At 55.1% G+C, this 13,993-nt stretch overlaps 2 protein-coding genes and 1 pseudogene across 3 annotated transcripts; 2 read left to right on the plus strand and 1 right to left on the minus strand.

The window, feature by feature from the left end:
• The first annotated feature begins 617 nt into the window (after positions 1–617).
• Positions 618–7,074, plus strand: CD177 (CD177 molecule). 2 transcript variants are annotated; one of them, XM_075993139.1, is made up of 9 exons: positions 618–705; positions 789–929; positions 1,124–1,309; positions 2,892–3,011; positions 3,172–3,321; positions 5,125–5,265; positions 5,543–5,728; positions 5,849–5,983; positions 6,574–7,074. In XM_075993139.1, the coding sequence occupies exons 1-9, from the start codon at positions 654–656 to the stop codon at positions 6,810–6,812; spliced, it is 1,350 nt and encodes a 449-aa protein (XP_075849254.1). In that variant the 5' UTR covers positions 618–653; the 3' UTR covers positions 6,813–7,074. The 2 variants fall into 2 exon arrangements, with proteins under 2 accessions (XP_075849254.1, XP_075849255.1); XM_075993140.1 differs by having other exon boundaries at positions 3,205–3,321.
• Positions 7,075–9,261: 2,187 nt separating this feature from the next.
• On the minus strand, positions 9,262–9,996 carry LOC105869453 (mitochondrial transcription rescue factor 1 pseudogene; annotated as a pseudogene).
• An 850-nt stretch (positions 9,997–10,846) lies between these two features.
• On the plus strand, positions 10,847–13,993 carry TEX101 (testis expressed 101). Its single transcript, XM_075993445.1, has 5 exons — positions 10,847–10,907; positions 11,823–11,966; positions 12,079–12,261; positions 13,310–13,438; positions 13,603–13,993. Exons 1-5 carry the CDS (start codon positions 10,847–10,849, stop codon positions 13,830–13,832), a joined length of 747 nt encoding a protein of 248 aa, XP_075849560.1. The 3' UTR covers positions 13,833–13,993.

The following is a 13,993-nucleotide window of genomic DNA, read 5'->3' on the forward strand; positions in this document are numbered from 1 at the left end:
ACATCTGTCTCCACTCCCACCTCTCCCCAGGCCACACCTTAATCTTTCCTGGGGGGCAAGGAAGTGGGGGCTCAGGGCCCATGCTGTGCCGAGAGGGGACAGGACAGAAGAGGAAGCCTGAACCAAAGTCACGAAAGGGGAAATGGAAAGGAAAGCCACATAGGAAGGAAAGAGAACCAAGAGGGAGGAGTAGCCGGGCAGCGCAGGCTGGGGCAGGAAGACTGTGGGGACCGGCCAGTGCCCCCTGCACAGTGTCCTCACAGGCAGTTGGGCCATTTCCCCACTTGAAGCCAGAAGTGGCCGTGGGGCCAGGAGGGGTGAGGAAACTGCCTTCCCAAATGCTGTGACACTGGGTGGGGGTGGGGACTTCAAAGCTGGCACAGAGGCCCAGGCATCCAGACCAGGGGGCCTTGGAGTCAGGCTGCCTCAGTTTCCAATTGTGCGGGGAGCTGGGCCTGGACCCCCAGGTCTGAGGGAGGAGGGGCCCTGGTACCAGGCCCTTCAAGCGGTTGAGACTGAGGGTTCGGCCCAGGCCTCGGTTTAGCAAGGCCTGGCCCTCCCCACCCCTTTCCTGGCTGCTGGGTCAGGGCACGTATAAAGGGCTTGTTTCCTGGTTGGAAGAGCAGTAGGGAACTTTCTGCTGCACACCGGTCATGAGCTCTGCCCTCCTGCTGGCCCTCCTGGGGGTCACCCTCACGCTGCCCGGTGAGTGAGGACCTCGCCCTGGAGAGGACTTGCCTGCAGGAGCGGCAGGGCCTCTGCTGAAATGGATTTGCTCCCCCCCCCAGGAGTGCAGGCCCTGCTCTGCCAGCTGCTGAGACATAATTCCGTGTTCAACGTATCGGCCCTGCCCGTCCAATGGACAGCTGAACAGGAACAATGTGGCAGCGGCGAGGGCTGCCAAGACACGCTGATGATCATTGAGAACGGTGAGGAGGGCCCTGCCCCTGGCGCTCAGCCCGCCCCTTCCCCTGCAGGGTCACAGGAGCCCCCTCCCCAGCAGGTGCAGCCCCTCGGGTGCCCAGCCCCTCCCCTCCAGCCTCTCACCCCAAGCCCCGATGCAGCCCCTTGCTCTGGGCCCTGGAGTCCTGATCCCGCCCGCCTGCCTCCCTCTCTCGGCCAGGACCACAGGCGATGGTGGTGATCAGCAAGGGCTGCACTAAGGGGGAGGACCACGAGGCCCGCGTCACCCTGCACAGGACAGGCCCCGGCCTCTCCGTGGTCTCCTACACCCACGTGTGCCGCGAGGCGGACCTCTGCAACGACCTCTCCAACAGCGCTCCGGTCTGGGCCCCGCCCCTCCAGACAGGTGCCACAGGAGGAGGGCCCAGAGGAGCAGGCAGGGAGGGGCCGCAGAGGGCGTGGCGCACTCGCTGCAGCCCTCCCTGCCGGCGCCCTGAACCCCTGGCCCCCTGCTTCCCCATCTCTTCTGCACTCACTCCCCATCCCTGCCTCCGCCCTGTGCCCTGTGCCCTGCCCGCCCAGGGCTCCCTGCCCAGCCGCTGCTAACAGTCCAGGAGCAGCAGCCTGGATTGATGTCTCACGTGAAACCACCAGCCGCACACTCTGGCCACCGTGCTCGCCTGCTCATCGCGTGCGTTGTCCTTTCTTCTGTACTGTCGCATTAGCTTCGCCAATGTCTCCCGTAGGGCGTTTGCATTTCCTGTTCCTGAGTAACATGGCCCCTACCTTCCCACTATCCATGTCGGCTGCTGTAAATAGAGTTTGGGGCGATGTGTTGCGCTTCTGTTCTCTGGAATAGTTTTTTTTTTTTTGAGACAGAGTCTCACTTTGTTGTCCAGGCTAGAGTGAGTGCCATGGCAGCAGCCTAGCTCACAGCAACCTCAAACTCCTGGGCTCAAGCAATCCTCCTGCCTCAGCCTCCCGAGTAGCTGGGACTACAGGCATGTGCCACCATGCCCGGCTATTTTATATATATATATGTGTGTGTGTGTGTGTGTGTGTGTGTGTGTGTATCTAATATATAATATATGTATATATATATATTAGTTGGCCAATTAATTTCTTTCTATTTATAGTAGAGACGGGGTCTCGCTCTTGCTCAGCCTGGTTTCAAACTCCTGACCTTGATCAATCCACCCACCTCGGCCTCCCAGAGTGCTAGGATTACAGGCGTGAGCCACTGCGCCTGGCTCTGGAATAGTTTTGAACGCGCGTGTCTTGTGTTCCTTACTGTTTAGTAGCACTTGCAGGTGAAGCCAGGGGCTCTTCCAGGGGACCCCTCCCTGCCTTGACCGAGGAGTCTGTGTCCATGTCAGCCTCAGAAGGCCAGACTTCCCGTTCAGACTTGACCAGGGCTGTCTGTGTGCGGCCTCAGCAGCCCCACCCCCACCCCCTGCACCCCAGCACCCCCTTCCCTACTCAGCCCAGGAGCCTCTGCCCAGATTTTTGTTGTTGTTAGAGGCCCGGTCTGGCTCCCTCACCCGGGCTGGCGTGCAGTGGTGCCATCATAGCTCACTGCAGCCTCCAACTCCTGGGCTCAAGGGATCCTTCTGTCTCAGCCTCCTAAGTAGCTGGTAGCTACAGGTGTGTGCCACCATGCCCACCTCATTTTTAAAATATATTTTAGGGATGGGGTCTGGCTATGTTACCCAGGCTGGTCTCAAACTCCTGGGCTCAAGTGATCCTCTCAGAGTGCTGGATTACAGGCGTGAGCCACTGTGCCCGGCTCCCCTCAGACCTCATATCCCCCCTCACTTCCTCTTTCACTGGACTCACACCCCTAATTCCGCACACCTGGGCTGTGGCAGAGGGGCCCGAGGAAGGACACTGGGGAGATTGGGGCCAGCAAATGCGGGGCAGAGAGAAGGCATCTGGTCCAAATCCAGAGCCCTCCCTGTGCCCCCTCACTCTGTCTGTCACCTCCCCAGCGCCAGGGCCCTTGCGGTGCCCAGCCTGCCTTTCTACAGACAGCTGTGCGGGGGATGTGACAGAGGCCTGTCCCGAGGGGAGCACACACTGCTACAATGGAGTCCTCCGGCTGGTGGGAGGTGAGCCGGGGACCTTGGGGTCCCTGCGGGGGCTGAATGGGGAGGTCTGGGGACTGAGATCTGAGTCTCTGGGGAGCTGAGGCATGGAAGGGGCCCGGAGGGAGGTGGACCTGGCTTCCTGGGGCAGCGTCCCCCTCTGAGGGTCGGCTGGTCCCTGCAGCAGCCTCGCTGCCTCTCCCCCCGCCTTCCTCAGGGAAAATCTTCACCAGACTGCAAGTGCAGGGATGCATGTCCCAACCAGGCTGCAACCTGCTCAACGGGACCCGGGACATCGGGCCCATAGAATTGAGGGAGAGCTGCAATGTCAAAGGTGAGTCCCACGCCTAACAGGGAGGCTGTGTCCCGCACCGCGGCCCTGGGGCGGGATGGCCCTGGCTAACGTGTGGGGCGTGCAAGGGCATCACACCTAAGCCAGCAGCCACAGGCAATTTGGGGGTTTACTGCTCACTCGGGTGTGTGTGAAGTGCAGGGACTCTCTGGATGGGGTGCCAGCAAGAGGTGTCCAGCTGAAGGAGAGAATGGGTGTGTGGCCCAGGGGACAGGAGCCCACTGCTCTTGAGTTTTAAATGATACCAGGCTGAGTTAGGGCAGCCTGCTGGGGAGGGGCAGGGGGGAAGGTCAGGGTGCGGGTGGGTTGACCTGCCGGTTCTCATGAGGCCCGGGGACTTCCAGTTCTGTTTCTCTACACTCTTGACCTTGGGCAACCCTGGGGCTCCCACTTCCCCCTGACCACGCCGCCCTCTCTGCTGCCCTCATCCACCCCCCACCCTTGGTCCTGGAGCCCCCAGCAGCCGTGTCTACACAGGAAAGAAAACCAGAGGGAAAATCAAGTGTGCTTCAGGGGAGACAGGGAAGGCAAGGGTTCAACAGGGTCCCCACTGGCCCAGTCACGGGACGATGGAGAGTGGCATAGGGTCCTCAGTAAGAGGGGCCTTGAGGCAAGGGAAAGCCGTGGGGGGCGGGGGAAGGAAGCGTCAGATAGGAGTCCCAGCTGTCCTAGGGCAAGGTCTTCCCTGCTTGTGCCTCAGTTTCCTCCTCTGCCCACGTTGCCTAACCCTTAGAGCTTCGAGGAGAGAGTTGAGTGAACTCAGCAAACGTCCCTCTTTGTATTGGGAGCTGTCTCCCTGGCTAGACCAGGAGCCTGAGGGCAGGGGCTGCGTGTCACTGACACCAAGGTTTCCAGCTTATGCAGCAGAAGCACTGGCTCGGGACGGTTGCCCAGGACGCGTAGGCTGAAGTGAGGCCAGGCAGGATCCCAGGGTCCCAGGGTCCCAGGGACCCCAGATGAGTCAGACTCTGTCCCCACCTAGAGAGCCTCCAGGGCTAGGAGGGAGAGACGCCACAGACACTGGTTCTGCTTGGGGTGGTTAGGGGCTGCTCTGAAGGTTACAGGTGTTGGTGGATGTGGAGTCCCCAGCCGAGGAGTTTCTGCACAGTGGGACACGTCACCGCCGGTCCGTGATGGCCTTGAGAGAAGACCGAGGCTCGTGGCTTTCGCACTAGACTCCTGAGGGCCACCAGGGCCAGGGTGGCTGCAGATGGTCTTCAACACCCATCTTCCCCACCGCCAAGCCCAAACCCAGCCCTAAGGAGCCAGAACGCCTCGTTCTGAGGCTGGTTCTGCCATCACTAGTTGTGTGATATCGGGCAGTTGCTTCACAGTGAGGATGATGATGATGATGATGACGACAACACCTACTTCGTGGGTCGCTGTGAGGCCATGCAGACAAGGCGAGCTCCTTGGAAGGGTTAAAGGGGCTACAACAGCTCAGTACACGCCAGGCACCGAGTCTTTCTGTTTGGAACATTGGGTTTCTCAATGCAAAGAAACACGGTCTCAGGCTGCCTTCCGTATTATCCCGATGAGGACCTTGTAGCCCAGACAGGGAAGGGAAGACCGGCTGTCCATGGCTCTCCCCCGCCGCAGGGAGGGGCAGCCTTCCCAAAAAGGCCCCAGGAGGAGGGCCCTGTGGTGTTCAAGCAGAAACGGGTGAGCAGTGCAGGCCACCTGGAATGCGATTCAGAATGTGATCTCCTTCCCCAGCATGGGACCTGGAGGGACAGATGTGGCGGGTTCCTGCTGACACAGACCCTGATGATTTCCTCTCCCCAGATTTTCCCATATGTGACTACGGGACCAATATTGTGACTAGCAGCAGCTTAACTCATGAACCTGTGTACTGGGACCCAGAATTGGTCCAGCTCTGCGACGCTGGGCAGGAGTGTCAGGAGACGCTGCTGCTCATAGACGCAGGTGCGTGGCTGGGCGAGAGGGCCGCACACCTACCTGTGTCCCCTGTAGCACCCCGGGTCCTGTCCCCTGAATTTCCTGTTCAGTTCCCCTCACGCCTGGAGTTCTCAACCCAACTCTTCCTCTCTCTGTGCCTTGGTTTCCCCTAATGAGAACTAAGCACAACCTGCCTCTGCCCTCTGCCTGGGGAGCACCGTGGAATGCAGGGAGTCCTGCTTTGAGTCCCTGCTGCCCTCAGAGCCCCCTCCCCAGCCCAGCTGTCCCCCTCTCACCCCCTCAGGAGACAATTCAGCCCTGCTATGGAGCAAGGGCTGCAGCAGGGCTGGGGCTCAGGACTCCCAGGCCACCTCCATACATGCCGGGCCCACCGGGGTGCTCATGGCCTCCTATACGCGGTTCTGCTCCTCCAACTTTTGCAACGGAGCCAACAGCAGCAGCGTCCTGCTGAAGTCCCTCCCTCGTCCAGGTATGGGATCCAGGGACTTGGGGAGACCGGGCCACAGAGACACAGACACTTGGAGCCCAAGGCAGGTGGCTACAGCTGAGAACAGAGCTGTGCACCCCCAACCTTCTCTCCCCTCCCCAGCTGCCCCTGCCCCGGGAGGCCTGCAGTGCCCGAGCTGTGTGAACATCTTCGGATCCTGCTCTCAGAACTCGCCCCGCATTACGTGTCCTAACAGCACTGCCCACTGTTATGATGGCCGCATTTCCGTCAAGGGAGGTGAGTGCTGAAAGCTGGATCCCAAGGATAAAGGGGCCTGGGGACCCCGACCCCTGAGTCTAGGGGAGGAGGGGCTGGGCCTGGACCCCTGAGTCTAGGGGAGGAGGGGCTGGGGCTGGACCCCTGGGTCTGAGGGAGGAGGGGCTGGGGCCTGGACCCCTGAGTCTAGGGGAGGAGGGGCTGGGGCTGGCCCCCTGGGTCTGAGGGGGGAGGGGCTGGGGCTGGCCCCCTGGGTCTGTGGGGGGAGGGGCTGGGGCTGGACCCCTGGGTCTGAGGGGAGAGGGGCTGGGGCTGGACCCCTGGGTCTGAGGGAGGAGGGGCTGGGGCTGGACCCCTGGGTCTGAGGGAGGAGGGGCTGGGGCCGGACCCCTGGGTCTGAAGGAGGAGGGGCTGGGGCCGGACCCCTGGGTCTGAGGGAGGAGGGGCTGGGGCTGGACCCCTGGGTCTGAGGGAGGAGGGGCTGGGGCTGGACCCCTGGGTCTGAGGGGGAGGGGCTGGGGCTGGACCCCTGGGTCTGGGAGGGGAGGGGCTGGTTCTTAGGCTGATGTGCTGTAGTTGGTCTCCTCTCTGACTTGATCTTCTCCCTCTAGGTGGAGTGACCACCACAGTGGGCATCCAGGGCTGCGTGGCACAATCTTCTACCTCCTTGCTGAGCCACACCAGGAATATTGGGGTCTTCTCCGTGCATGAGAACAAAAAAGATAATGATAATTATAATAGAAATCCTCTTCTCCAAAGTGGTGCTGCCCTCACCGCCTCCCTTGCTCAGGTGTTGGGGCTGGGGCCAGCCCTAGCCCTCTGGTATGGGGGTCTTTGTGTTTCCCGCTAACTCCATTTCCCTCATGAGTCTTAACCCCTGCTGACCACCCAAACCCCACCCTCCCTCTGACCCCACAATCTAGTGGCCTTGGACAACAAATTGTTTTTCCATCCTTTCTATGGATTACCATCCCCCCCGCACCCAAACACAGGTTATCACCTGATGATAACAGAGGGAGGGCCTGGGAGCAGCTGAACTTGCCCTACAGAGAGGGGACATTCAAGGAGCGGCCACATGTACCTGATAATAATAAAGACCTGTCCTTTCTCCAGTGCTGGGATTTCTCTTTGGGAGGGCAGGGCCGGACTCCCAGAGGTCTGGCATGGGGCAGGAGAGGACTCTGGTGAGAAAATTGCCACCCAAGGCCCAACCTTCAGGGGCTTGGTCCACACGTCCATTCCAGCTTGGGTGGCGGCAGGACTTCCAGAGTGCTGCAGCCAAAGGTATTTGGGCGTCGCCATGACCTGGGAGGGGAAATGCGCCGAGACCAATGGAGCTTCCACCCTGGCAATCGGCCCCAGCACACATCGGGGCTCCCCTGGTCTCAGTACCTGGAGGAGAAGTGAGTGTAGTCATGTGTCGAGTAACCACAGGGACACATTCTGTTTTTAGATGATTTTGCTGTTGTGTGAACATCATAGAGTGTATTCACACACGCCCGGATGTGAATGTGTATTCACACACAAGCTTGCTCCTAAGCTGCAAACCTGAACGGCATGTCACCATGCGGAATACTGTAGCAACCGTAGCACTGTGGCATGTATGTGTGTTTCTAAACACATCTAAGCCTAGAAAAGGTACAGTTAATTCACGGTATTAGAATCTAATGGAGCCACTATTGTATATGCGGCCCGCGGTCGGCTGAACTGTTGCTATGTGGCACATGACAGTAATGGGATAATTGACATAATGTCTTAAGAGCAGTTGAGAACAAAAGAGCTAGCACAGTTTCCCAGACTGTTGCCTCTGGGCTCTGTTACCACCCTAGACCTGAAACGGGGAGGAGAAGGAGCCATTGCTGGCATCCGCAGAGAGAGACATTCAGAGAGGGTTGCTGACAGCCTCCAGCCTCTTCCCTCCTGCGGATGGAAAAAATCCCATATCCCACACGAAAGAATTTGGCCCTATCAACCCCTCTCATTCACTTTATTTGGTCCACACTCAAGACCTGTGTCAGTCAGGGTCCAGGCAGGAGTCAAAAACCACATGCTAATTTCAACAGGAAAAGTTTAATATAAAGGATCCTGCCTAATTAGCCGGGCATGGCAGCGCATGCCTGTAGTCCCAGCTACTCGGGAGGCTGAGGCAGGAGGATCGCTTGAGCCCAGGAGTTTGAGGTTGCTGTGAGCTAGGCTGATGCCATGGCACTCACTCTAGCCTGGGCAACAAAGTGAGACTCTGTCTCAAAAAAAAAAAAAAAGGATCCTTAACTAGGAACAGGGGATTGGGGTTAAGAGGGTATTGGTACTGAAGGGTAAAGAGAACTCTCCAGAAAATGGGAATGACAGGTCCAAGGAGCAACTTCTACCCCTATGGCTGGAAGAGGCTCTTCCTCCTGCAGTGTCCCTCTAGCACCCTCTACCGGCAAAGTCTAGCATTACACCAGGGAGACAAGGAGACAAGCTTGTGAGACGAGACCCAACTCAGGTATCACAAGCAGGGTGCCGAAGGGTGGATTTGGAACTGAGAGGCAATCAGTGGATAATTGGAACAAAATCTATTTACACACATGCCCCGGAACCCCTTGCAGTTCAGGCTGGTGAGTCCTGTAAGGCTTTCAGTGCATGACCCTGTGGTTCCAGGTCAGGCCTGTCCTTCTCTACGTAACTTCACTCTTAGTAGATTTCCCATTGTGGGTATGGAGGAAGGTAAGCATTCTCTTGTGTGGCAACTGCCCCAGGCACAGACGGTGGCAAGCTTTTGTGCAGGGGAGGGGACGGGCCTGGTTCCCTCCAATGGGAGTGGCGATGTCCTCCTGGCTGTCACCGTGTGGGGAGATGGTCTGCCTGAGGTCCCTATCCCATGTCTCAGCTCCGCACTCCCTTCTCCACTAGTGTTTTTGCCTCAGCACAGCCTGAACACTGTTATAAAGTAAACTGAGGCACAATAATTTTTTATTTAAAGAAACAATGCTGGTTTATTTTACAATGAATCCTGAGGTAGTTTATGTGGGAAACAGCAGGCAAGTCATTAAACCCTCTCTGGGCTTAGTTCAGCACACATCTCACTGGGCAAAAGGCCCTTACGCTGATGTCCTCATTGTGTCCAAAGGAGCACAAATCAAGCCCAGCGGGAAACCCAGGCCAAGTGAAGTGTCTCTAAGACATAGATCCTGATTTCCACAAAATGGCTCAGCAGATTCCACAAATGGTAAGAGAACTTTATTTTAATAAAAATGTCCTCTTTTTAAGTTGCCCCCCCCACCACCACTAGAAAGCAGCTTTATCACTAAAAAAGCTTATTTAGACACATTCTTCTTAGGCAACTTTAAATTCTTCCACCGTCGTAACACCACTCTGTATTTTTCACTTTGAGTCTTCTCTTCAAACACTTTTTTTCAGGAGAATCCGCATCACTGTCTCTGCTTCTGCTTCTTTATTGTCTCCAATGAGAAGATCCAATGTATCTCTCACTTTCACCGTTCTGCTTTTCTTCCATAATTTTTCCCCATTCAGCCTCAGTTCACCTTTGTAGAATGCTTCTTCCACTTTGTTTCTCCCAACATCTAGGCCTGTCTTCAGGATAACATTATACCAAAAAGATGGCACTCCTTTTTCCAAGTCTTTATACTCTTTGACCACACTAGGGTCATCCTCAAGCTCCTCTTCCATCTCACTCATTTCATTGTCATCCTCCTCCGCATCAGAGTCCTCTTCATCTTCGACTTTTTGTGGAGACGTTTTAGTGGATTTTTTTAGAGCTTATATTACCTTTGAGTCTTACGGAAAATGGAAAAAACATATTCTGGAGATATTAAAAGTCCTGGCAGTCTCAGTGAGAAAATATTACGGAAAAATGTTTTATAATTTGATGCATTTAACTCAGTACTTGAAAAATACAAGTATTGATTTCAAGAAGTACAGAGTTTATGTGAAGAAGGTGTCCGTCGGAGCACACCCCAGAGTCCAATCCAGGCATCTGGCTTTCTTAAAATACCAGCAAGCAATCTGACATTAGTCATAGCCATGGCGCATATAACATTTTAGGCTTTATATTCCTGGCATGAATGAACAGACAACAAAAGCTCAACTCTTATTACTTCACCACTGTTGGGACTCCAGTCTAAATCTGGACTGCAGGGCCGCTCGTGCCTCCCCGTGGCCGCGCCGTCTACAGGCCTCTGGTCGCCCCGCCCCCGGCCAAAATTTTAAAGAGTTTATTTGAGCAAACAACAATTCATGAAATCAGGCAGCTTCAAGCCAGAAGAGGTTCAGGAGCTCCACTTAGGGAATGCAAGCGGGAGGCTTTTACAGGACAAACTCAGAAGTAACACAAAGCAGGCATTCCTCAATTCGGCCCTCCAGCAGATGGCGGAGGAGGTTGATGCCATGATACGATCAGAGGGTGACGCCATGATACAATCAGAAGTTGATGCCATGATACAATCAGAAGTTGATGCCCTGATACGATCAGAGGTTGATGCCAGGGCGGAGCAAGGGGCCACTGCACGTGACAAGTGAGGAGGCCAAGGGGACTCCCAGCAGCCAGGGCTGGGGCAAGGGCCAGGCTGGGTACATGAGAGGCCATTTGGGTACAGGGAGATAAGTTCAGTGAGTGAAAGCCAAAGGTTTGACCTCCTAGTGTGGCTGTAGAAGCAGAGACAACACAACGCAAAGACACAAAAGGGTGAAGTGAGGTCATCTGGGGATGCCCAGCCCATGTCCAGGGCTACAAAGACACGGGTTCTTTCAGTTTTCCCGCCACTCACCTTCTGCGCATGTGCGCCTTCCAAGGCTGCCAGCAATTGGCTTCTCTGCCGCCAATGAGGTGCTGCGTTCCTCAGGCTCATCCAATGAGCTCATCCTATGCTTTTGAGTCGACCAATGGGGCTTCGAGTTGCCTGTCTGGCCGAAGCTGGCCCCGCCTTCCGTGCCTCTGGGAGCTGTGAGAGAACGCTGGCTGGGCGAGAGAACGCTTCAGGCCACACCTTCGCGGCGGTTAAGATTCCATTGAGGTCATCTGGAAGCCGGCAGGAATTTTGCCCCCTTAAAGAGAAAAAGGAGGCTGGGGACCCAGATTCCTGAGTCCTGAGGAAAGAGGAGGCCGAGGGCCCGGACTCCTGAGTCTGAGGGAACCAGGGCTGGGGGCGCGGGCTCCCGCGCCTGAGAGGGAGCGGGCTGGGGGCCCAGAACCGTGCGTCCTGCGGGGAAAGGGGGCTGGAACCCAAACTCCGGGATCCCTGGGCAAGAGGGGGACGGGTTCTCAGACTCCCGGGTGCCGGTGAACCCGGGGCTGGGGGCCGAGATACCGAGGCCCTGAGAGAGTAGGTTTGAACCTGAGCTGAGTCTGAGGGAGAAGGCGCCTTTGGGCCCAGACTCCTGATCCTGAAGTTGGAGGGGGCTGGGTCACCGAATTCCATGTCTGAGGGAACAGCCGGCGGGCTGGGTCTGTGGAAAGCGAGGCACAACAAGCTTGCTAACTTTCTCAAACTCACAAGCTAGTTGGGGGCAGGCTGACTTCAGAGACCATAGCCTTGTAGACCCGTCAGCTCCACCCTCAAGTCAGTACTTGCCAGAACCTAGGTTTAATCTCACTCCACCTGGTTAAAAAGTTGCCTTTTCTCCATCAAATCACAGATCCTGCTCAGCTCTTCCCGACCTCTCAGAGAAGCCATGGGAACAGACCATAGCCAACGTTTGCTGTTCCTCTTTCTCCTAGGAGCTTCCTCCTTGGCCTGTACGTATCGGGGACTTGACGGAAGAGCAGCCGGGTCACAGAGGAGGGATTTGTGATGGAAACGGAGTCACATTAGCCCACACAGTAGGGCAAGTGCTTATCTTTATCTCGTTTCCTCCCCAGCGGCCAACCAGTTGTATTGTTACAAGGATGGGTCCGTGACTATAGCAGAGGAGGCAGCCGATGCATTTAACTGGACCACAGAGAAAGTTGAATCTTGTGACAATGGAAGAGTTTGCCAGGAAACCACACTGATGATTAAAGCAGGTAAAATGAGAATGGGCCAGTTGGGTTGGGTGGGAGGGAGGGTGATTATGTCCATGTCAAGGCCAATCGTTGGGCTCACCATCCACTTTCCCTCCCTCCTGTCTCCTAACAGGGAATAAGACAGCTGTTTTGGCCTCTAGGGGCTGCGTGCCTGGAGAGTTGGAGTTGGTAACGTTTATCCAGCACACCACATCCCCTGGCCTGGTTGCACTCTCCTACACTAACTACTGTGATGATTACTTATGTAACGACAAAGACAGCTTATATCAGTTCTGGAATGAAGGAAGACCCTCAGGTACCCTGGAAGTGGAGGAGATCAGTGCTAAGAAAAACTCCATAAAGACACTGTAAATCTTCCCTCTTTGTGTTTCTTACTTGCCTTAGCCCAAGTGGGCTCTACACAAAAGGACCTCACAGTTCAAATGATTGTCTTCCTTTTTCTGAATTGTTCCTTGGGGTCCAACCAGAGTAGAGGAAAATCAGTGAAGGCTGGAGTGTAAACTGGGTTTTGTGTTTATTAAGCAGGAAGATGTCAGTGCAGGTTTCTGAGCAGGGTGGTGATATTATCAATATAACAGGTATCAGTTCCCCATAACTGCATGACAACAGCCCAATGCCCCAGTTTGGACTCAAGACCTATAGTAACCTGGCCCTGCCTGTCTTTTCAGCTTAATTTCCCTCCTTCCTTCTCTCATTTATTACGTTCTAGCTGGGGCTAATATTAAAAATACTTAACAATGGAGATAGCACTAGCCAATCAAAATGAATTCTGGCCATAAAAATGAAACCGTTCAGCCCTACTGTGCCTACCAGCTGAAGATCAGGCCCTTCAGTGTCTCACAATTCCCTGCATCCACCAAGCTGGCTCACACCTCCTGGCCTTAGTCCTTGCTGTTTCCTTTGTGACCTGCCTGCAACTCCCATTTTCACATAGCTAATCCCTATGCACCCTCAATCTCAACTCAGAATCAGCTCTTCAAAAATACTTAGCAAATGGCACTCCTCCATTCCTTTGCCATTATACCCTGAGCACAGAAACTACTGAGTTGGTATTGTAGTTTATTACTTATGTGACTTTCTCCTTCTAGGCAATGATGCTAGATGGCAGAAACCATGCCATTTTCATCTCTGTAGCCCCACACCTGAGCACAGAGTTTGGCAGTCATGCTGATGGGATCTGACAGCAAAGATAGTCAGCTGAGGAAGTACGGAGAGGCTGCAGTAATTGGCTTTGATTGATTAGAGTAGCACCAGCCGGAAAGACTTAAGGAAGACAAAGCAGCAAGGAGGAACATCTCTGGAGGCAGGACATGCCCTTAACTGTCTCTTTCTTTCCCCTCCAGTTTTCGCTAAGACAGCAACCCTCCATTGCCCAACCTGCGTGTCTTTGGGGAACTGTTCCAGTGCTCCTTCTCTTCCCTGTCCCATCGGTACAACACAATGCTATGAAGGAAAACTTGAGATTACTGGAGGTAAATCGAAATGAACATCTGATGGTTTCAGAAGCTGAAAAACCAGACATCTTGGTAGATACCAAGAGGTTCTACGTTCAGGGCTCCAGGGATGAGTATCTGGATTGGATTCCCCTCTGAGTTCCTAAAACATCTGTGTCTCCCTGTTCTTCCTTGTTCCATAGGTGGCATTGAGTCATCTCTGGAAGTCAAAGGCTGTACAGCCATGAGAGGCTGCAGGCTGATGGCCGGTGTCTTAGTAGTAGGACCCATGTCAGTGAAGGAAATCTGCCCGAAGAAGCTTCTTACTGAACCCAGAAAGGCTCAAAATGGAGCCACGTATCTTCCCATGTCAGTTTGGAGTTTACAGCTACTGCTGCCATTGCTGCTGCAATCGTTTGTCCATTTTTTCTGAGAATGTGCTTCTGGTCCTAGGTCTCAGGACACCTTTTTTCACTGGGAGCTTGGTGACTGACTGCGGTCATCAACAAGTCGAGGAGTGGGTGGGAATTTGAGGGAGAGCAAAGAAAGATGCTGTGGATGTACTTGACATTTTTAATAAAATTTCTGCTATGA

Source organism: Microcebus murinus, chromosome 16, assembly GCF_040939455.1.
Source record: "Microcebus murinus isolate Inina chromosome 16, M.murinus_Inina_mat1.0, whole genome shotgun sequence".
Lineage (NCBI taxonomy): Eukaryota > Metazoa > Chordata > Mammalia > Primates > Cheirogaleidae > Microcebus > Microcebus murinus.

Coding starts and splice junctions, on each gene's coding strand:
- CD177 (XM_075993139.1), top strand. CDS start 654: ATGAGCTCTGCCCTCCTGCTGGCCCTCCTGGGGGTCACCCTCACGCTG. Junction 930..1,123: donor GCTGATGATCATTGAGAACG/GTGAGGAGGGCC, acceptor TCTCTCGGCCAG/GACCACAGGCGATGGTGGTG. Junction 5,266..5,542: donor GCTGCTGCTCATAGACGCAG/GTGCGTGGCTGG, acceptor TCACCCCCTCAG/GAGACAATTCAGCCCTGCTA.
- TEX101 (XM_075993445.1), top strand. CDS start 10,847: ATGGGGCTTCGAGTTGCCTGTCTGGCCGAAGCTGGCCCCGCCTTCCGT. Junction 11,967..12,078: donor CACACTGATGATTAAAGCAG/GTAAAATGAGAA, acceptor GTCTCCTAACAG/GGAATAAGACAGCTGTTTTG. Junction 12,262..13,309: donor GAATGAAGGAAGACCCTCAG/GTACCCTGGAAG, acceptor TTTCCCCTCCAG/TTTTCGCTAAGACAGCAACC.